The sequence below is a fragment of the Eublepharis macularius genome, chromosome 15 (assembly GCF_028583425.1).
Source record: "Eublepharis macularius isolate TG4126 chromosome 15, MPM_Emac_v1.0, whole genome shotgun sequence".
Taxonomy (NCBI): domain Eukaryota; kingdom Metazoa; phylum Chordata; class Lepidosauria; order Squamata; family Eublepharidae; genus Eublepharis; species Eublepharis macularius.
In genome coordinates, this window is record NC_072804.1 from 28,796,241 (window position 1) to 28,818,166 (window position 21,926).

The window sequence follows — 21,926 nt, forward strand, 5'->3', positions numbered from 1 at the left end:
GTTGTGGAGATAATAATGACATACTTTGTAAACCGCTCTGTGAGTGTTAAGTCATCCTGAAGGGCGGTATATAAATCGAATGTTGTTGTTGTTGTTATTATTGTTATTGTTAAATTAAATCCAGGAGAAAGCCACAGATCTAGAGGATGCTTTGAGAACTAGGATTCAAACAATGTTCTGTACCTGCGAACAAAAAGATTTTAGTAAACGTGGATTCAGTTATATTGCTGCGCCAACGGAGGTGTTCATGAACCTGACACAGTAGGCTCAGGCTGACAAAATGCCACAGTAAATTAGTTGACCTTCAAGGTGTCTGACCTCTCTGTTATTATGGCTGGTGGCTTGAAATATATCTCAAGTGTCAAGTAAACTATAGCAGGATTTTTGACTTCTAATGCAGGTGTCCCCAACCTTGTTTAGCCTCTGGGCACCTTTAACATTTTGAGAGAGTGTAGTAGGTGCCACCCACATAGGGTTGCCAGCCTCCAGGTGGTGGCTGGAGATCTCCTGGAATTACAACTGATCTTCAGGTGACAGAGATTGGTTTCCCTGGAGAAAATGGCTGCTTCGGAGGGTGGACTCTGTGTTATTATACGATTCAGAGTCCCTTCCCCTCCCCAAACCCCGCCTTCTCCAGGCTCCACCTCCAGAATCTCCAGGAATTTCCCAACCTGGACCTGGCAACCCTACACCCACAAAATGTCTGCCATTGAATAGAGCCAATCACAAAATGGCTACCACTGGAACTGAGGCAGTCAAAATATTGGGAGGTTCCACAAAATGGTGGTAACTTGTAAGCTGAGCATTCCAAAAGGGCTCCAAAAGGGCACTTGGCGTAGATGCAAAGATATCTCTTAAGTAACTAGGGTTCCAAATGTGGCCTGGGAATTTTTTTCAGATTTTGGGGGTAGTGCCTGTGGAGGGAGCAATTTGAGGAGGGATCTCTCCTAGAATTTATGATACATCATAGAGTTTGCCCTCTGAAGCAGCCATTTTCTTCAGGGGAACTGATCTGTATAGTCTGGAGATCAGTCCTAACTCTGAGAGAACTTCAGGTCCTACTTGGAGGTTGGCAGCCCTATAGTGATAGGTTGCCCTGTTTCCCAGGGAACCACAGTTCTGCTCTCTGGACTAGGTGAAGCAATACCATGGTAGTTGGAGCTGTTCCCCCCACCCCGCCACAGTTATGATCGGACCGGGGAGACAGGTGTGGTTCTGGTTTCCAATCTGCTAGGGTTGGGGGAGGGGAATGTGAAGGAGAACACTAACATAGGTTGTACATGTTGGCTAGTTGAAGGAAACGTTGGCTAGTTGTGTTAGGGAGGATTACCTGTGGTTTTGACTGTCCCTTGTAACTGCGTCCCCTTGGGTTAAGTAGTTTGGCTGTGAATCAGCACTCTATTAGTTCAAATCCCACTACTGCCACGAGCTCACTAGGTAGCCTTGGGTAAGTCACTCCTCTCAGCCCCAGCTCCCCAGCTGCATTGTGGGGATAATTATAACCAGTGCTTTTTTTCTGGGAAAAGAGGTGGAGGAACTCAGTGGGTTGCCCTCAGAGAAAATGGTCACATGGCTGGTGGCCCCATCCCCTGATCTCCAGACAGAGGGGAGTTTAGATTGCCCTCCATGCCGCTCAATCTAAACTCCCCTCTGTCTGGAGATCGTGGGGCGGGGCCACCAGCCATGTGACCATTTTCAAGAGGTTCCGGAACTCTGTTCCCCTGCGTTCCCCCTGAAAAAAAGCCCTGATTATAACACTAACTCGTTCACCACTCTGGGTGAGGCAGTAATCTGTCTAGAAGAGCAGTATATAAATGCAGATATTACTACTACTACTACTACACCAACACACCTAGGTAATTTCCCTTTTGAACTAACCCCATTATCCACCACACATTGCTGAGTTTTTCTCTACAAAATCCTACCTGCCCAAGTCTGCTTGATGGAGGAAGTACCCAAATATGCAGGTTTTTATTTTCTTTCGAGATATTTATACCCCGTTTTTCTTTCCAGTGGAGACCAAAGAACCTTATACCATTCTCCACTCCACTTTATCCTTACAATAACCCTGTGAGGTAAGTTAGGCTGTGAGTGAGTTACTGGCCCAAGATTACCCAGCAAGCTTCTAGGGCAGAGTGAAAATTGAATCCAGTTGCCCCAGGGGTTGTTACATGCATCAATGGTACCTCTATGGGTTGTGATGTATTTTATTTGTGTTGTGGTCCCACTGTATTGGTGAAAAAGCAAATTTAACCTTTAATTGGATAATAATGTGGATGCTGCTTAAAATTCAGAATATTTAGCAAATCTGATCTGAGTTTTCACGTTTCTAACCCCAGTTTGCCATTTACTGAAATGACAGAGTTTACCCATTCTTTCTATTTTAGTAAGTTCATTGTTGATCTACATGTTGAAATATCTCTAATGCTTTTTTCTTCATTTATTGTTCTAAAGTATTAACATCAGGAGTAGCTAGAGGTCACAAAACAAGCTTCTTAAAGGTTGCAACAGTAACAGAAACGACTCCTACACTGGGCCCAGCGCCTGTCCCCTTACTTTCCCACAGCCTTCAGTTTGCACTCCCCTTCCGAGCCCCTGCAGGTCGAGAATTATATTACAGGAACTGAATGTGCCGCAGGCTCCGTTCCATCTGTCCCTACCGAGATCCACTTCGTAGTTTACCAGGAGCGGCTAGAACTGGTAAAATAATGGATTTCCTTGACTCAGACTGGAGTCCACTTTCTTGTCGTTGAATATGCAGCCCTAAAGTTTTGGAACACGTCGTAAAATCGTAGTTGAATGCGATTTAAAGTCTTTATATTTTTAGCCAGCCTTCGCTCGCTAAGTTTTCCTATAAGCCTGCCGTTCACTTTAGCCAAACAGCTCACAAGTCAGATGTGGAGAAAAATCCATGCCATTCTTTGAACGTTGCATGCCTTGTGCTCAGCAAATGGATAGTTACCTTTCGCCTTATGCTGAAAACTCCACATCAGTTTTCGCTGTAACGATTTCTCACTCTACCATTGTGTCAGTGCTGGGGAGGGGGGAGAGAAGGAAGGTGATAGATCTTGGCCCTTCTTGGAGTGGGGGAGAGGAACATGTTCAACAACAAGCATTGATTGCTTTGCTTTTGTCTTCTAGAGTTGCTCCAAACATTCCCATGTTCTTTGGGGCTCATTTTGGCCTCTGCAAACCTTCTAAAAGTAACAGGATATACCCGAGGCAAATTATAGACACAGATAGGGGAGACTGACACAAAGAGGCGCAAATAATATTTGGTAAAGTATTATAGGAGAAATGAACCAAGAGAATAATCAAATGTTCAGCATATGGCAAGACCTTCCATATTTTATAATTTAGCTGGGGGGGGGAGCAACTCTGGCTGTTCTGAAAGTGTCACCACCAGCTCTCCCCGGCCTTGGCTTCCATGCCACGTTTTGCAAGGCGCTCTATTAATTATAAATAATAGATGGGTCTCCTGTTCTCGGTCCCGTGGTATCTCTGGGTGCTTGTGCGTCTCAGTCAAACGCAGGAACGCTCGCCCGCCTTCCGAGCGTGCAGTTGTCTTTCTCTTCCGCCCCCCTCCCGCGCTGCCCTGCTCTGTTCTGGCTTTCAACCTTGGAAGCGAACGTCTCGCTGAAACGTTCTCTCCTGTCTGAATTCGAAAGCAAGCCAGGAAACTCCATGCCGCGTTTGCAAAGCGCTTAGAGGCCAGGGATAATGATAAGGGATGCGAGCGGGTCTGCGCACTGCATTCGCAGGGGGAGGCGGGGGGAGAGGAGAGTCCCGATCCCGTTTCCATGTCAACGATTCAGGCCACATTTGCCGTCGCGCCCTTGGCAGAACCTGTTGGAGGAGCGAAGCCCGATCCCGCTCCCCCCTCCCGCCCCCAGCGCCCTAATCTCGACCAGGTTTTCCGCCGCTGCCCGGGGCTGCTGGCAGGACCCCTTTCCGAGGCAACTCCGAGTCCGCCTCGAGAGGAGCCAGCCTAGCGGCCGGGGCTTGCATTGCTGGCGGGGAGGCTTGAAGTTGCTCGAGCTTTGGGGGAGCAAAGCGAGGAGGAGCCGGAGCTGGCACGGCTGGGGGAGGCCATGTGCTCGCGAGCCCAGAGAGACGCGCGCGCTTCGCTGCGAGCCGGGCGGCGCGCGGACAGAAAAGCGACGGAGATCGCCGCCTCTGCGCTCCGCTGGGCTTTCTGCGCCCACCCTTGAGCTACTTTTTGTTATATTTTGAAATAGTCTGTTTTTCCCATCCCTGACCGGAGTGGTGGTACTAGAATCCTTACAAGCGCCTGGTAGCCAAACCCTTTTCTTTTTTCCCTGTGCTGTGTCCCGTTAAGAGGTGGGAACACCTCTCCGAGGAAGAACAAATTCGTGTCCAGTAGCACCATGAAGACCAAATAGATTTCTAGGATATGAGCTTTGGCTCTCGGAAGCTGGTACTGTGGCAATCTGTATGTGCGCGTCACGTGCCGTCGAGTCGCCCCCGACCTATGGCCACCCTATGAATGGAAGACCTCCCAAACGTCCTCTCATTAACAGACTTGCTCAGATCCTTCAAACTGGAGGACGCGGCTTCTTTGATTGAGTCCAGCCATCTCGTTTTAAGTCCTCCTCTTTTCCTAGCATTATTGACTTTTCCAGAGAATCTTGTCTTCTCACCATAGCCACAGTTTTGTCATTTTCGCTTCTAGGGAGAATTCATGCTTGGCAATCTAGTGGGTCTTTAAGTTGCCGCTGGACCCGAATCTTATTCTGCTGCAGACCAACATGGCTACCCCCTGAAACTTTCCTATGAGGAAAAGCTAAAGAAAAGGAGAAGGGGAGACATAAGCAGGGTAACCAACCTCCAGGCAGGGACTGGTGTTCTCATGGAGTTACAACTGATCTCCAGACTATAGAGGTCAGTCCTTGCAGAGGAAATGGAAACTCCGGATGCCCACAGAGTGCCCTCTGCATGGCTCCAGAAATTTCTCAAGCCAGAGTTGGCAACCCTGTGTCAGGGACACCTGGTGAAGTTGATGGTCAATAGATTCAGGGATTGTGGGATTCGCTGCCCGTGGACATAGTGATGGCTACAAGCATGGATGGCTTTAAAAGGGAGTTAGGTTCACGGAGGTTCATGGTCCATCCATGGCTAAATGCCTACAGGGAACCTTCATGCTCAGAGGCAGTCAGCCACTGAATATCCAACACTACAAGGCGGCATTGAGGAAAGTCTTGTCCTCTGTGCTCAGATGTTGCCCCTAGCTGGTCGGCTACTATGTGAGAGAAGATGCTGGACTAGATCTGACCCAGCAGGGCTCTTATGTTCTTATGCTTGTTGTGAATGGTGTTCCAAAGTGTCAGGTCATGCACCCAGGTTGCACTGAGCACATCATGCCTAACGGTGATCCAATAAGCCAGGTGTGTTGACTTGCTTCAAGGACCAAAGCCTTTTCTGTTGTGGCCCTACGTGTCATTTTCTCCATAGGAAAACCCAACACTGTTCTCCCTTTTATGGCTGATGAAGCAAATCAAACCTTTTTTTGAAGGTGTGGGTTTTACACCAAGCATTTTAGGGAGTTGATCTGGAGCTGTATTTGCACCTTGTTTGTTTGTTCAGGTTTGCCTTTTTGTTTGTTCACCTTCCTCACTGAGACTCAAAACAGATTACAGTAGTGTAATACAGGGCTTTTTTTCAGCTGGAATACAGTGGAATGGAGTTCCAGCACCTCTTGAAAATGGTGTGGAGATCAGAGGGCGGGGCCACCAGCCATGTGACCATTTTTGCCGAGGGCGATTTAAACTTTAAAAAACTCCCCCCTTGTTCCAGTTGACCCGAAGTGATGTCATTGTGCGGTCCCGAGTTCCACAACCTTTTTTCCCAGAAAAAAAAGCCCTGGTGTAATATGATCTATGGCTGAGATATCCAGTAAACAAGGCAACAGGATTTGAATCTCGAGTTCTGTATTTGGCTGCTGGTTTTCTAGTTGTATGTCTTATGTGTTTTAGTAAGTATTTTTAGATTGACTTAAACATATGCTGTGATGGAGAGGTCAGATATAATTTATAATGAATATAATTATAACTGGATGTTCAATATTTTGATAGTTTCATGTAAATTATAACAAACTTAGATTAATTTGTAAATGCTTCCCCAAGTATATGTATGCATAGATACACATATGCAGCCCGCCTTTTAGACAGATGCAAATGAATGTTGTCAGACCCATTTAGATGATTATCATAATTCACATTAACAATCTGAACCATTAAAAACTCAAATTCAAATAAATTGGTTGACACAGACACACATATTCCCCCCCCCCAACCTTCTTTATAAGTACTCAAAGATGTTCTATTACAGAAGTCAATGTAACTCACAGAAGGGCTGGATGTAAGTTTATTGAACAGCATTACAATGCAGTTATATGCAATCACTTGAATGAAAAGCAAGAACTCCCAGCTTCCAAAATACACCGAAGAGTATCATGTGCTCAGTCTTTGCTTATGCCTGCCATCTTTTGTATTTATCAAGAAATGTAAGACTTTGTAACAAATTGTAAAGAGGGTTATTTAAAAATTATATTACCCCTGCCCTTATAGTAGCCCCTTCAGCTCTAGGAAGCAACTTATAATCAGTAAAGTACAATAAAAATTGGAAGGCGATGCTTATAGAAGAATACAATGTTAACGTGGTTTCAAAATGAATTTGGAAGCAATTTTCCCTTGATCAGTTAGACAGAATCCTCCTCAAACACAAGCCCAGTATTACTTTTGCCTACATTGCTTGGTCCTTGGTAGGCTGCAAAATCCAAAGTGAGGTAAGGAAAATAAAAACATTTCCTTCAGCCTTCAAGGGTGCTTTGGCTCTTTTAACCAACATACAACTTGAAAATAATTCATCCAGGAAACGAGAGAATTTCATAGCTAGGCTGCAGTGCAGAGACAGACAACCCGTTGCGTTCCTCCCAAGCACCAGCACACCAGACCATTTTGCTCAGTACATGGTGTTGATACTTCATCAAAAGCAGAGAGGCGAGCTCCCTGACGCACGGGCAAAGCTGCTGGGGCTCGGCCAAGTTTCAGACTGTCTGGGCAAGTACAACCTTCAACTCCCTCGTTTGTTTGTCAGCATTGCACACAACATTTCCATAGGTAGACATAGTGGATTTTGTAGCATTTGGGCCAAAAACGTTCCCTGCTTCCATTAGTATGCATGCTGCAGATATGAGGGTCTGAGTGGTTTGCCAAAGGCCACCCCAAAATTTCTTGGCAGATCCGAGATTCCAACTTGAGACTTCCAGCTTTAGCAGCCCAATTGCTTTACCGCTCCGCTATACGAGTTCTCAGCATTTAAATATTGCCAGTTTGCTGGGACTCTGGCCAACAAGGTTGCCTACCCTGGATTTGATAGGAAATGAATTAGCTACCCTGCTTAAAAAACAGGAGTATTTGTCACAGAGTTAAGCCCTCACATGGTAACATCTTAGAAACCATGGAGATGCTCCGGTAAGACCAGCTAAGTCAAATGTAGAGCAAACTGGAACTTGAGTAGAGATTTGTATCCACCATTTGAGAAATTTTACTGCACATGGAATAATGTTTTAAATGTTTATTTATATTTTCATTGTTTTAAACTGTATGTTATAAATTGTATGTTGTTACACCACCCTGAGCCCGTCTGACGGGGAGGGCGGTCTAGAAATGTAATAAATAAATAAACAAACAATGAACGAAAGAAAGAAAAGAAAAAGTGGATGCAAGATACTGTCCAGTGTTAGAGATGATTTAAGCCATTTCTTGAATGGAAAGACTAAAGATGGCTCTAAAGGTGCTCATTACTAATAGTTTTTAACATAGTGTTTGGTGTAATTCAGAAAGCATCCAAAGACTGCTAGTGAATGGGACAGAGTTACTGAAAAAAACGACAAAAAAAAACCTGTCTACTGACATGCCACACTTTCCCCAGACTATCTTTGTGTGGTGGATGTTATTTTTTCATGGTAATGTTATACTGATAATCGGGTCATTTCATAGAAAAAGAGCTGGAGGGACTCATTAGCATAATTCATTAGCATACGACACGCCTCTTGCCATCACCGGAAGTGTGTCATTAGTATAACTGATTTGCATATGCCACATCCCCTGATGCCATTCAGGGCTGAAATTGGGCCCAAAATGACAAAAAGGGTCTGAAAATGGCTGAAAAGGAGCCCAGAATGGTCAGGATCAGGCTGCTGATGAGCGGGAGAGTGATCCACCACCCATCAAGAGGCCCGATCCAGGCCATTTCGGCCCCAATCCAGGCCGAAATGGGCCCAAAATGGCTGAGAGTCAGGTGGGTGGAGCCACCTGACATGTGACCTCTTTGGAGAACTGCTGGAACTGCGTTCCTGTGCGTTCCCCCTCGAAATGAGCCCTGCTGATAATATGCTCCCTCTGTAAGGGCTTTCCTCAGTAATTTTATTGTATGATAATTGTGGAGTTGTTAGTAGTTGTGAGTACCCAAGTACCTCTTTCTCCATGCAAGGCAGGACATGGTATTAGTTCAGCACTCCCTGCTGTCCTTTGTTGCTGGGGAAATGCGATCCTTGCATGCCTTCCCCTGCAAGCTAGCAACCCTATTGCAATATCAGTGGAATGCAGTTATGCAAGTATGGAGAGAATGTCCCAGGTAGGCCTATGACTTCAGTGATGACAAGCAACACAACTCTTCCCCCCTCCCATGCTGGTGACATGTTGTAACCTTTAACATTTTGTTTTAATGCATCTCTTGTTTAATGCATCACTTAAGCATGGGGGTTGTTTCTCATTAAGCCATTTAAAAACAAGCAAAAAACCCCATGAGATACTATCCCTTTTTGCATTACCCGTACTTTGTTCATTGCCTTCCATTAGCATGGAAGGACTGGGTGGGAAGGGAGTGGTGAGCTTGGTTGAGTATAAATTAAACTGAGCTGTTGATGTGATAGGATCACAGGGTAAATAAAAATTCAGGTACTATTAGGTTATGTTTCGGCATCATGTACGTTTAGCCCTTGTGAATAGTACAAGGTCCAGATCAGACCTCTTAAAATCAAGCAATGGCAAAGGTTACCAGTGGTGGATACTTAAACCTGACACTAGATCCTAAAAGGAGAGGGGAAAGGGCCCTAGAAGGGAAGGTGATCATATATGTGAGATGGCTCAGAATGCAGCCAATGTGCTGTTGATCAATCTGACCATTTAAAACAAATTACTAAATGCTCACTTGAGCCCCAGCTAGAAATTCTTTGCACCACTGCCGGGGATTCTGGGACCCAGAGAGCTGCACACCACTCCCCACTACAGTCCGGAACAGCTTTCACAATAGGAGTTGGTTTACTTCTTTAATTATTACATCCGAGATCTGATCCTTGCCACATAGTGGATTCTGGACTAGTGGAATAGCTAGGCAAGAGTGGTCATCTATGTGCTGTAATGTCTTATAACACAACCATAAGCATGTTCTACTCTGTCCCAGTGTAGAATTTATATCACTTATAGTATGCTTAGAATTGTAGGGCCTGGGAAGTGAAAGGATAGTCATACGAATATAATTGCTTTATTCAATAGAAGAAGAAAAAAGCCCAAAGCAGCCTACATCCAGTGGTAATAAAATGGCTCTTTGGTGCATACCATCTGTGGTCTGCCTGCACTGTACTGTTTTCTTCTTGGATGTCCATCAATACAATCCTGTACAGTTACTTGGCTAAACCTATTGAAGCCAATGCTTCTCCATGTACACTGGCAGCAAGTCTCTGATTAGCAGGGCTAGGAAGCAACATCAGGGGAAGGCCTCGGGCTCTGTTGGCTGGCCCTGGTTGGTTGCCTGGCTAATGTGTGAAACAGGATGCTAGACTAGATAGACTACTGGTCTGACCCAGCAGGGCACCTCCAAAGCTGGATTTATGCACAAGTAAACTACAGTTTAGGACCTCAAGATTATGAGAGGCCTGTAGCACAGTGATTAAGTGATTTGGCTGTGAATCAGCACTGTACTGGTTTGAATCCCACTACTGCCATGAGCTCAGTAGGTGGCCTTGGGTAAGCCGCTCCTCTCAGCCCCAGTTCCCCAGCTGCACTGGGGATAATAACAACACTGACTTGTTCACCACTGAGTGAGGCATTAATCTGTCTAGAAGAGCAGTATATAACTGCAGTTATTATTATTATTATTTTAAAAGGTCATGTTTATTAATTACACTTTAATTCAGAACGGTTTAATTCAGAACGGTTTGGCTTTATGCTGGTTTTCAAATTTGCTGCTACCATTACTCTATTGTATCTGTTTTCATTAAATGTCCTAAATGTTGATCACATTATATTTTTGCTCAGTGAATGTTCTAGCTATCGATTATATTGTATTAATTTGCAGCATGTAATCTACCTTGGATCTCAGTAAGAAAGGTGGACTACAAATAACAATAAATTTCAGGTTTAATTTTTTTGGTAAAGCGTTGAGGCTTTGTAAACTTTAATATAGCTTGGGCTTTCTCAACCTATCTTAATTCAGTCCTGAACACTTCTGATGTTCTTACGTGTTACATTGGAGCAATTCTGCACACGACTGCACTGTTAAGTGCCCCTTAACAGTGGATGACAACTCTGGGTCTGTGGTAAATGAGTTAGTCTGTGGCAGCACAATAAAACAGGAGTCCAGTGATACTCTAAAGACGCCTCTGAGAAAGCAAGCTTTGATTCAGGCAAACTTCTGCTGGGAAAAAATTGTTAGTCTTGAAGATACCACTGGATTCCTGTTCTATCAATTCTGGCTCATCCTGGGGATCAGGAATTTTTTTGTGTCCCTAGCCAAGGGAGTGGGGTGGTGGGGGACGGCCGCGAGCCTTGTGGCGCGAAGGGGTCTATCTCAGCTGCACTCCCACTCCACGCGTTTATCAGCCTAAGAAGGTTCCTTTTGTGGCTTTTCGAGCTCAGCGTTCCCGTCCCCCCGCTCCGTGCCGATTCCACGCCGGTTTTTGCTTGCATTCTCTCCCTGCCTCCCTCTCTCCGCTTGTCGCTTCAGTTTTGAAAGCGTCCAAAGGGGCCTGGCAGCTCCTCCTTTTGTGAGGGAGGGAAGCCGGAGAAGGGCTCCCGATCCGCGCCCGGATTCCAGTCCGGGTTTGGCAGCTTGCCGCGGCGCTGGGTAAAATGGCAGTGCTGAGCCTCGTGTCGGAGTGAGCAGGACTCGGCGGACCAGAGTCGGAAGCCGCTGCCGCCGCCGCCCGGCTCCCTTCGCGCGAGTCTCGCCTCTCCGGCTCGGGGGACGGCAGGGGGGCCCAGTCCGCTTCTTGGTCGCCCGCCGCGCCCCCTCCCCTCTCTCTCCCCTTCCTTCCTCTCCCACACCGGGAGAGCCCCGTCCTGCCCCCTCCCCCTTCCTCCTCCTCCTCCCCCTTTCTCCGCCGGCTGCAACTGAGCGAGCGAGCGAGGCAGGCGAGAGAGTGGGGCCAGGCCCCGCGCGCGGCCCTCCCAGCTCCCCTTCCGCGCCCCCTCCGCCCGCCCGCCCGCTTCTTCAGCCTGGTGGCCGCGGGAGGAATGAGCCGCCGTTGCAGCTAGGAGGCCGCCGCCTGAGCCGGGAGAGGACGCCCGGAGGAGGAGGAGGCGGCGGAGGAGAGCGGTGAGGCCTTGTGCCGGCCGGCCGGCCAGGCGGGGAGTCGCTCGGGAGAGGCGGAGGAAGGAGGAGGGGGCTGGCCGGGTGGGGAGGGGGGATCATGGCCGCTCAGGTGGCCCCCGCCGCGGCCGCCAGCAGCCTGGGCGCCCCGGCCCCGTCGGACCTGAAGAAAGCCGAGCCGCCACGGGATTGTCCGTCGGAGGAGGCGGGGGGTGAGGCGGCGGAGAAGCAGCAGCAGCCGTCGGAAGGCGAAGGTCCCCCGGGCAAGGAGCTGCAGGACGGGGCCGAGAGCAATGGCGGGGGCGCGGGGGCCGAGGCCGACCTGAAGAGCTCCAACGGCAACCCCAGGCCCGGCGGCGGCGGCGCCTCTTCGTTGAACAATAACCTCCCGGAGCCGCCCGGCGGTGGGAGCAACAGCGGCGGCGGCAACAGCGACGGGGTGGGGACGCCTCAGCAGCCGCCGCCGCCGCAGCCCCCGCCGCCGCCTCAGCAGCCGCCCCAGCCAGCCGTCCCTGCTGCTCACCCGGCCACCCTGGCGCCGCCGGCGTACGGCTTCGGGCAGGCGTACGGCCGAGGCGCCCAGGCTGCGGCGGCCGTTGCCTTCCACCAACATGGCGGACAACAAAGCCCTGGCATGGCAGCGCTGCAGAGCGGGGGCCTGGAGCAGCCCTACCCGGGGCCCGCCGGGGCCCCCCCGCAGAACTCGCACGGCGGCCCCGCCACTGGCCCGGCGGCGGCGACGGAGCACGGCTTCGCCAACCACCAGTACAACTCCTACTACCCGGCGGCCGGGCGCAGCGCGGGCGCCTACCCGCCTCCCCCTCAGGCCTACGCCCTCAGCTCGCCTCGGGGGAACGCGCAGAGCCCCGCGCAGGCCGGGCCCAAGCCTCCCTCGGCGGCCTTCCAGCAGCAGCAGCAGCGCTTCGGGGCCATGGGGCCGTCGGCCGCCGGTGGCGGCGCAGGAGGACCCGGCGGAGGCGCCACCCCACAGCCCACCTCGACCCCCACCCTCAACCAGCTGCTCACCTCCCCCAGCTCGGCCCGCGGCTACCAAGCCTACCCCGGGGCCGACTACGGGAGCGGGCCCCAAGACGGCGCCGGGGGAGCTGCCACCAAGGCCCCGGCCGCCGCCGCGGACGTTGCCTCGCAGTACAGCGGCGCCACCGCCGGGCAGGGCTGGGTGGCAGCCGGAGGAGCAGGAGGCCAACAAAGGAGCCACCACGCGCCCATGAGCCCGGGCAGCAGCGGCGCTGGAGGGGGACAGCCGCTCGCCAGGACCCAGCAGGTAAAAGCCACGAAGCGGGGGAGGGGGGAGCGGAGCACATGGGGGCGGCTGGGGGCGGGCGAGGGTCTCCCCCCCGGCGCGGCGGGGCTGCTTCTGCCCGGGCTGCCCTCCTTCCAGGCCCACATTGCCGGGGAGCTGCCATTGTCTCTTCCTCCCTCGTTCCTCTCTTGTCTTTCTCTCTCTCTCTCTAAAATGGCTGCCTCTCTGCCTTCCCTTCCTCCCTTCCCAGCCTTTTGTGCAAGCCTTTTCCGAGAGGGTCCTTTCTCCTTCCCTAGTCTTTCTGGGCTGTGAGCCTCGAAGGGGGCCTGGAGTTGGGGAGGGGGAGGCTTTGCCACTCTGGTTGGGGTGGCAAAAATACCAGCTCCATGTTACTGGGCTTGGGGGAGGGAAAAAGAGGGTGTGCTTAGCAAAGATTGCTGCTGTTCCAGGCTCTGGTGTGTCCCACTCCTCTCCCCACTCCTTTAGGGCTCTGCTTCCCTCCTTGTGGGTCGCAGCCTGGTCCCCTTGGCGATTGCTGGGGGGTGAGGAAAAGGGCAAGTGACCCTCTCTTGACATCTTCCCCTTGCCCCGGCGAGCTGTGGCCATTTTCTGAGCTGGCCTTTTCTTGCCAGCCTTGGTGTCTTCAGCTTCTGCCGGGAAGTGCTGGTAAACAGTTCAGTGATTGGAGTAGTAAGTGCAGATTGCTTTGGTTTGGGATTTGAATTATGGAGGTAAAATCCTTCTGTCAAAGCCAGGAGACAGTTGGTCTTAGGTTGACATCCTATCTGTGATCTGATTGGCTCCCCATCTCCTGCTCTTGGCCATTTATAATTGCCTCTGATGTAATGGTACAACAATCCTGATGAGCTCATAAACTTTTACACTCTGCTTTTTCTACTAGCCATAACCTAGAGCATCAGTGCCACTTTCTGATTTTTTTTAATTTCACAGCTGAAATTGGCTGTGACCTTGAGGAGGCTCAGCAGAAAGCAGATCCACAGAGAGGCTGCCCTCATTGTATTATGCCTGAAACAAAGAGGAAGGCGATGGCGTTTTGTTTGTACCTTTTGGGATTTTTAAAAAAATTTTCTTGTTGAGCCTTACACAGCCTGGAATAGATTCTGTGGGATTGAAGCAACAGATTTGTTGCTTGCTTTTTTAATGTTATGTGACTTTGCTATGGAGTCAGTAAGGATTCATCTGGGTGGTACAGGGCTTGTTCCCTTTCAGAGCAGTCATCTTAAAAACTAACTAGCTGTAGAATCAAGTAATGAATTATAACATTTGTGCCACCTTCAGAGCTACTATTGTGCAAAGCACTTCATTTTATTCTTAGAAGGCAATGGGGTTTGGGGGAGGGGGGGAATTGAATTTTGTATTTTAAGGAAAGAAGGGCTGGTTGCTGTTTCAGTTTGGGGTCAGGAATAGTGGGGTATTTATATGCTGGAAATATAAACACATACAATAGGATCTTAGGTCTGTTCTGATACACTTAGAAAAATAGTTTTGGTCTTTTTCTTCTTAAGTAAGGAACCTACATGTGTTACCTTGTTTATTGGTTCTTTCTGTGCAGGGTGCTTACCCAAGCTGATAAGAGAGGGTAACCTGTGACTCACCTGCTGTGCTCTTAAAATGTTCAGGGTTGATTTTGTACTGTTGATGGGATTTTTAATGCTGTGACTTGTATAATTGTCGGCCTTGTACTGAAAAAAAAAGTTTAGTTCACTTGTGTTCTTCACTTAGCATGGCAGTGTTCAACATCAGCATCTTCAGCTATGTTTACTCTCCTCTTTTTATTTCCTTCCTAAAATATAGTCCTGAATTTCCAGTTCCATATGTGTTCTCACTGGCCTTGAACTTAACTGTACTGAAGCAGGATTTTAAAATCACATTGAAAGTCTTAACTCAACATGGGTATTAGTTGGGAGACTGAGCCTTTGAGTTATTTCAGACATTATGGGTCAGAAATGCCAGATTTGCCTCTGAGCATGAGCTGGACGGGGGTTGCAGCTGGTCCTGGCTACCTGGATGATAAATACTGAGTTTATAGTTACACTAGATTTTTAAAGTACTCAAAAACTCTTATATTCTTAAAAAATGAAACACGTTTGCAAAGAATAAATTGTATGCATCACTTACTGTTACTACATTTTATTTCTTCATCTCTCTAAGGAGTTGAGGATGGCATGCATGGCTTCCCCGACACCTTGTATCCTTGTAACAACCCTGTGAGGTAGGTTAGGCACAAGGTCACCTGGTGAATTTCATGGCTGAGCAGGAGATTTGAACCAGCATCAAATATTTTAGGTTTGTTATATACCATGTATTTACGTTAGATGAATTCTACTTCCAGTTCATGATTAAAATCAATTACAGTCTATTACAGATTGAGGACCCCCATTTAGGGGGTAATGTATGAACATCTGGAATTGGGTAGATAATATAAGCTACAGCTTGTAAATATTGTGCAAGCAAGAAAACTACTTACCAATAGGTTAGTGAGGGTGGGAAGGGAATGGAACATGTACCTCAAACTGTCTTTTAAGCTTCTGTTGATTCTATTTGGAATTGGGAATGATTTTCCCGATGCCTTAGTTGGCATAGTTTTTTGAGACATAGGGCTGACGTGGAGAAATTTCTCAGATAATGCAAATTTTCGGTTGACTGTTGGCCTTTTAAACTTCGTAGGTGATGTCTCAGGTGTGCGTTGTGGGAGGAAGGGAAGGGCACAGGCATGAAAGAGCACAAATGTATTAATTCCTTATTTATATTATCTTACTCCATGTCCATTACTCCGTCTGATCTAGAAGTCTCTATTTCAGACCTGTAGCTTGAAAAAACTTAATAAGACAAGATTGGTCTCGTGTGTAGATACCAACGCAATACACTGTTTCTGTTATCTGTTGTTCAGCATCTCAGGGAGAAGGTTACAGTTAATTTAAAAGTAGGAAACAGAACTCTGGAAATATAACCGGTAAGCATTAAAATAAAATTTATAAAACCCTTACAGAATAGTGATCTTCAAAATCTCACATTCCTGGGGGTACGAATGGTGCTGTGTCTGTGCCTGCTGCTAGGATAGATACAGATTCTTTCTGCATAATATGACGCTTCTGACCTGGAAACATCAAAGTTAGTAAAGAGAACAGATTTTCTGTCTTGAAATATAGAGTGGAAATCTAGAGAGCTCCTGATGAATTCTGAGTGGTTAGCATAGACTCTGTAGGGTTTCTAGAGAAAATAGGAAAGGTTTTGTAATGTTGATTTGTGACTGTGAGTGTTGTAGTTCTTGTATAAAACCTATTGCTTAATTTTTTTTTTACTGTGTGGAAGAGAGCAAATTGATATCCTAAAGCAGGCTATTGAATCTTCATTTAACCACCTTTGAGTCTTGCTTAAGCATTCATCTTTGGCAGACTTTCATGTAGTTGTGTTCTTTTGAAATGGTTATTTCAAGTCACTCTGACATTGTTAACAAAGGGATGTTGAGGCTTAACTTAACTGAACTAGTAAGTGAAGCACGGAGGTGTTAAAAACATAGTTTTCAGGCTAAATTGACACTGAGTGTTTCTGTGCTACCAGTGTCTTAGGACACTAATAGTTTTTTTAATTCCTTTAAAAAAATTATACTGAGTTTTGACCTGCTGGGTATGTAGTATAAATGTTTTATTTACCTGACTGTAGCAGCTCCCCTCTACCCCAGCATTATGCAAATAATCTTGATGGTTTCTGTTCTATAGAGTAAAGGTTCTCAGACTGAAGTAACATTCTGGTTCTGATGGAAATGCCACGCCATGGTGTGGTGCTTCTTGAACATGCCTATGCACTCCTTCTTCTCCTGGATTTTCCCACTGCATGCTCAGACGCAATTCCTCTTTTAACACAGACACAGTGGCACACTACAGTATTCAGCTGGCAAAGCATGGTGTGTGCTTTCCTTCCATATCTGAATTGCAAGCCATGGTTTGAAGGGAAGCACAAATGTAGTTGTCTGGTTACGTCAATGTGTAGTCCACACTGAATTAGAACTAAGGGGGTGAGCCAGCCCCAGCCCTCTGTATAGATTAGGTCAGAGCTTGCCCTGCAAGAACTGTTAGCCCACTTTTTGATCCTGAGTTCCTCAAAGAAGCTTCCACTCCCGCCAGTTCTAGCCCATACTGCTAAATAGTTGGGAGATATGTGCTCAAACACCATCTGCTGATCTCTGATGTCCTGAAAGCCCAGCCAGGTGCTTCTGAGCCTCTGAGGTTGTAACTTGGATTAGTGCATCAAGATATGGGACTGTGGCCTACACTGGAAAAATAAGAGGTTTAACATGCCTTTTGCGTGCACCTGTGTGTATGTGTGTATGCGTTTCTCAGTTAAGCTTTCTCACTAATGGAGATAAATGTCTAGGTCAGGAAAGAGCAAAATTTGGATCCAGTAACACTTTAAAGACCATCTAGATTTCCAAGGTATGAGCAAAGGGAGCTATAATTCTCAAAAGCTTCTGCCTTGGAAATCTAGTTAGTCTTTAAGGTGCTCTCGGACTTGGATCTTGCGCTTCAACTGCAGATCAGCACAGCCGTGCACCTGAAATTAGGTCATGAAAATTATCCAAAATGTCTACGTGCTGGAACTACATTTTTGGGTGCCTTGTTTAAGAAGGAAAGGTTATTAAATAACCAATGCGATGGGGAGTAGTTTTAAGAACTAGGGAGACTGAAGGTTCAAACTCTTCCTCTGCCGTGAAGCTTATTAGGTGACCATAGGCCTCTTTGTCTCTCTTAGGCGAGCCTACCTCACAGATGGTGTTGAGGATAAAATGGAGAAGCTAATATCCTTTGGGGAAGGGGAAGATAAATATCCAATAAATAAAATAAGCTGTCAAAGTAAAATCTGCAGGGGAGGTTATTTTGTCTCTGGAGTAGCTAGTATTAGTAGGTCTGTAGCTGGTGATGAGGATATTATCTTTTTGAAAATGTGGCCTGGGAAAAGCAACAACTTACTATGTAGAGGTAAGTATGGTATCTAGAGCCCAAGTGGGGATACTTGAATGCTGATTTTGACATGCTCAAAATTCCTCAGTACTTAGAATCTACTTGCAGATAGAAGGTTGCTGTTTCTTTGAAGATGGCACACTGAGTTTTTTTGTTTGCTGTTAAGTGATAGGTCAAGAAAACGTGCTAAAAAGGCAACCTGTTTCATTCCAATCAACAAATAAAAAGCCATGTATCACAGATACATCTTGGCAACTATGAAAGTCGGACAGTCTTGAGTTTTGCTTTTCTTTTTCTGACTGGCTGGTTTCTTGATATTTTAATAAGTCTACAGGAGCAAGGTTGCTCATGCTGAATCAAAGCTTTCTGTTTTTAAAGGTGAAAGGTAAGGAAGTCTCAGTTTACTGGCTTGCAGATGCTGAGTTTACCAATAGGGATGGCTGTAGCATTCCTCTTTCAGACTTTTATAAACAGTTGAACTTAACACTAATAATATGCCAAGGCTTTTAATTATGTCCTACGGAGTGAATGGGACTGTTACTTTATGAACCAGTTCTGGTCAAACTCTTGCCAATTTTCTGAACTAATCAGACCATTTCCACTGTCAGTTCATCTGTCCCCCCCTTTTTATGCATAACGTTCAGTGTTATACTGAAACTGTTCATTCACAAATTGTACCCTGTAGGGAGAGAGCTCCCTGGCACCAGAAGCTTTTATATGTAGAGGATAAAAGGAGGCAAGCCTTCTGAAATTTAAAGTTACTGTGTTTTCAAATTAGATTGGCTTTAAATAGAGAAAAGGCTGTAGCTTTAGCACACAGTTCTCAAGTTGAAGAGGCGCAGATCTAAAACAAGTGATTTAGTGATCTATTGGTCATGAGGATGCTAATAAGAGAAAATCCGAGGTGTGAATTTCTTGGTGTGAATTTCTTGCCCCTTTTGACTTCTAAAACTCGTTACTTAAGGATACTTATCTTCGTAATGTTGTACTTCTGTGATGCTTGGCAAAGCATGTTGGTTCAAATAGTCAATGACTAAGGCAGGCGTAACATTCCTGATCTTTTAACCAAGGTTTAGCAGATCAGGGGGTTACTTGCTCTTGCACACAAATTCCTTCCCTTTTGGAACTAACTGGTGCAGCATTATGTCCACAGTCCTGCGCGTATCAAACACTATTATCTTTCACTGGTGTCGTCTTTAAACTCTAGGTTGAGCCATGGTTAGCGACAAATGCTATTTCAGTATCACAATTGCATCAGCTGATTCACAACAATCCCAGCTGTTTATATCAACATCTTCTAACTCCTAAATTAGAATCTTTACTGGCTCAGGAATGGACAATTAGCTGTGACAACTTTGCATTTTTTTTTAAGGATAAAATTGTACAAATAGGCTCTGACCTGGATGCCACTGTAATATAGGCAAGGTGGAAGAAATGCGTAATACACTGTCTGGTCCATTCATGGATCATTTTGATCCAGTCACACGGATAGATATTGACAGGATCCTGGCCCCTCTGAAGGCCACTACTTGTGCACCGGATCCGTGTCTATCTTGGTTGCTAAAATCATGTAAGGACCACATAAACAAGCCCTTGACGATGGTCATAAATCAGTAACAAAATCAAGGCACCTTCCTGTAGCCACACGAAGAGGTGGTTATCTACCTGCTACTGAAAAAAAAATTCCTAGACAAAAATGATACGGCCAATCATCGCCCAGTTTCTAATTTGTCCTTTCTGGGCAAAGTGATTGAGAGAGCAGTCACAGACGAACTCCGGGGATTCTTGGATAACGCTGGTATTCTGGACCCTTTTCAGTATGGCTGTGGAACAGAGATGGCTCTGGTTGATGACATTTTAATGTAGACAAAGGCCATGCTTCTTCGTTGCTGCTACTCCTGGATCTATCTTCAGCTTCTGATACTGTAGATCACGGGATGTGCCTTGGACTGGTTTAAATTGTTCCTTATGGAACAGACTTGAAGGGTTATTGTTGGTAGGGTTATTGTTGGTGACCCTTTAATATGGGAATTATTTTGCAGGGTTCTGCAGGGTGCAATCTTATCCCCCATGTTATTCAGCCTCTCTGTAAAGTCTTTAGGAGAAATAATACATAGCTATGGAGCTCTATAACTTGCTGTCCAAATGCTCTGGTGATGCAGTAGAGGCCTTAAGCCACTGTCTGACAGCTGTGGTCAAATGATTGAAAGTGAACAAATTGAAACTGGACAAGATAGAAGTGTTGCTGGTTGAGAAGGCGGGGGTATTGAGGGATATTGTGTTCTCCACTTCTGATGGGGTTCAGTTGACTCTCACAGACTTGGTTAAGAGCCTAGGTGTTATACTGGATCCAGCATTGCTGCTAGAGAAGTAAGTTAATGCAGCTGCAAAGAATGCCTTCCTCAGTTTAGCTAGGAAGATGGCCTCCTATCTTGGCATGGCCAGTCTGGCCACTAGGATCCCTAGCATGGTAACATTGAGACTAGACTACTGTAATGCACTCTTCATAGGTCTTCCCTCAAAGTCAACTTGGAAACTCCAGTTGTTGCAGAACATTGCAGCTCAATTATTATCAGGAGCTAGGTGGAGCATGCATATTACTCCTATTCTGCTGTCACTCGATTGGCTTCCCATCAGTTACCTGCTTCAATTCAGGGTTTTGGCTGTCACATACAAAGGCCTTCATGGCCTTGGTCCTTTTTATCTATGGGACAGTCTCTCACCCTATGCTCTCACATGGCAGCTTTGCTCATCTGAACAGGACCTTTTTTAGATGCCACTCTGCAAATGGGCAAAATCTGCATATGCATTCTCTGTAGTGACCCTCACCTTATGGAATGGTCTGTTTGAACAGGTCAGGAAAGTTCTCACTCTCCAGTTTTGCATAGTTTGTGGAAAACCAGAATTATTCAGGAGTGCTTTTTTAATATAGGCAATAGGACTCTACTGTAAGGAAATGGTTCACACAGATGGGTCTGTAGACTATATTAATGTGTACTGTCTGTTCTTGTAAGAATGCTCCTATTGGATAGTTCTGTATCATTTATTATGTTATTGGTTTACTTAAGTGTGTTTCAGCATTGTTTTTCAGCTCTGTAGCGGATTTTGACTGTAATTTGCCTTGAGTCTCATTGAGAAAGGCGAATTAAAAATAACAAATAAAAATAAAATAAATAAAACTTTGGTGCAAATGTTGTACTGTATACGCTGTGGCTGGCATGGAAAATATGAGGAAGGAGAGGGATTCCTAACAATGGTTAGGAAACCATGCGTCTACTCTGGAACAGCATATTTTCCTTGCCAGTGTACTATCTGGTGGGACAGAAATGCTACTACACTGAGCAAGTTCTCCTGTTTTGAAACACATTGCAGATAGTCTTTAAGATGTAACAAAACCAGCTTGTAAATCGTTTCTGAACCATAAGAATTGTTTTCATGAAAACAAGGAGAGAATTTCTTATAAACTGGATGAGGATGAATATGCACATCCACCATTACTGAAATGCCAGATTGACTTAGCCTCTTACTTGTGAACAGGTGGGCTGGTAAAGATTGTTGGAGATATTTGCATGCCAACTACCTCTCCCCTTCCCTCCAGGGTGTTACTATTGTAGTAACTATTCTGGCTCTTCTCCCCCTCTTCTGCCTGGCTTGTTGTATTACACTAAAGAAACTCCATTGTGCTTGTGCCTCAAGATGCAGTAGAGTATTCTTATAGGGTTACTCTTGAGTTCACTGTTGAGGAGGCATAATTGCCATACTTTTTTGGATTCATAGCCCAGTCTAGTGTCACATTACGTATCTGACAGATTGCAATTTCTTAAGGACCTCCTGCTGTGTATGTATCCCCAGCATCTGGTGGTGGTTAGGGCTGGATCACTGTTACTGCTTGAAGATCCTGATGAGCAGAGTAAACCCCTGCCTTCCTTAAAAGTTATTTTTTGCTAATGGCCATCAAAGCATCCCGTAGTGATGAATTTTGTAGATAATCCATTATTAAAAAACAATATATTATGGCAGATGTTGTGGTCTCAGTCACCTTCCTCTCCATTTTTCAGCATTTATGTGTT

At 46.3% G+C, this 21,926-nt stretch overlaps 2 protein-coding genes across 3 annotated transcripts in view; both read left to right on the plus strand.

The window, feature by feature from the left end:
* PIGV (phosphatidylinositol glycan anchor biosynthesis class V) overlaps positions 1 to 21,926 on the plus strand; it is a 315,344-nt gene that overhangs the window by 164,833 nt on the left and 128,585 nt on the right. The window lies entirely within an intron of this gene.
* Positions 11,703 to 21,926, plus strand: part of ARID1A (AT-rich interaction domain 1A) — a 98,810-nt gene continuing 88,586 nt past the window's right edge. For both annotated transcript variants that reach the window (XM_054998994.1, XM_054998995.1), the window contains exon 1: positions 11,703 to 12,898. In XM_054998994.1, the coding sequence (XP_054854969.1) occupies positions 11,714 to 12,898 (1,185 nt within the window). In that variant the 5' untranslated portion in view covers positions 11,703 to 11,713. The remainder of the gene's footprint in view (positions 12,899 to 21,926) is intronic.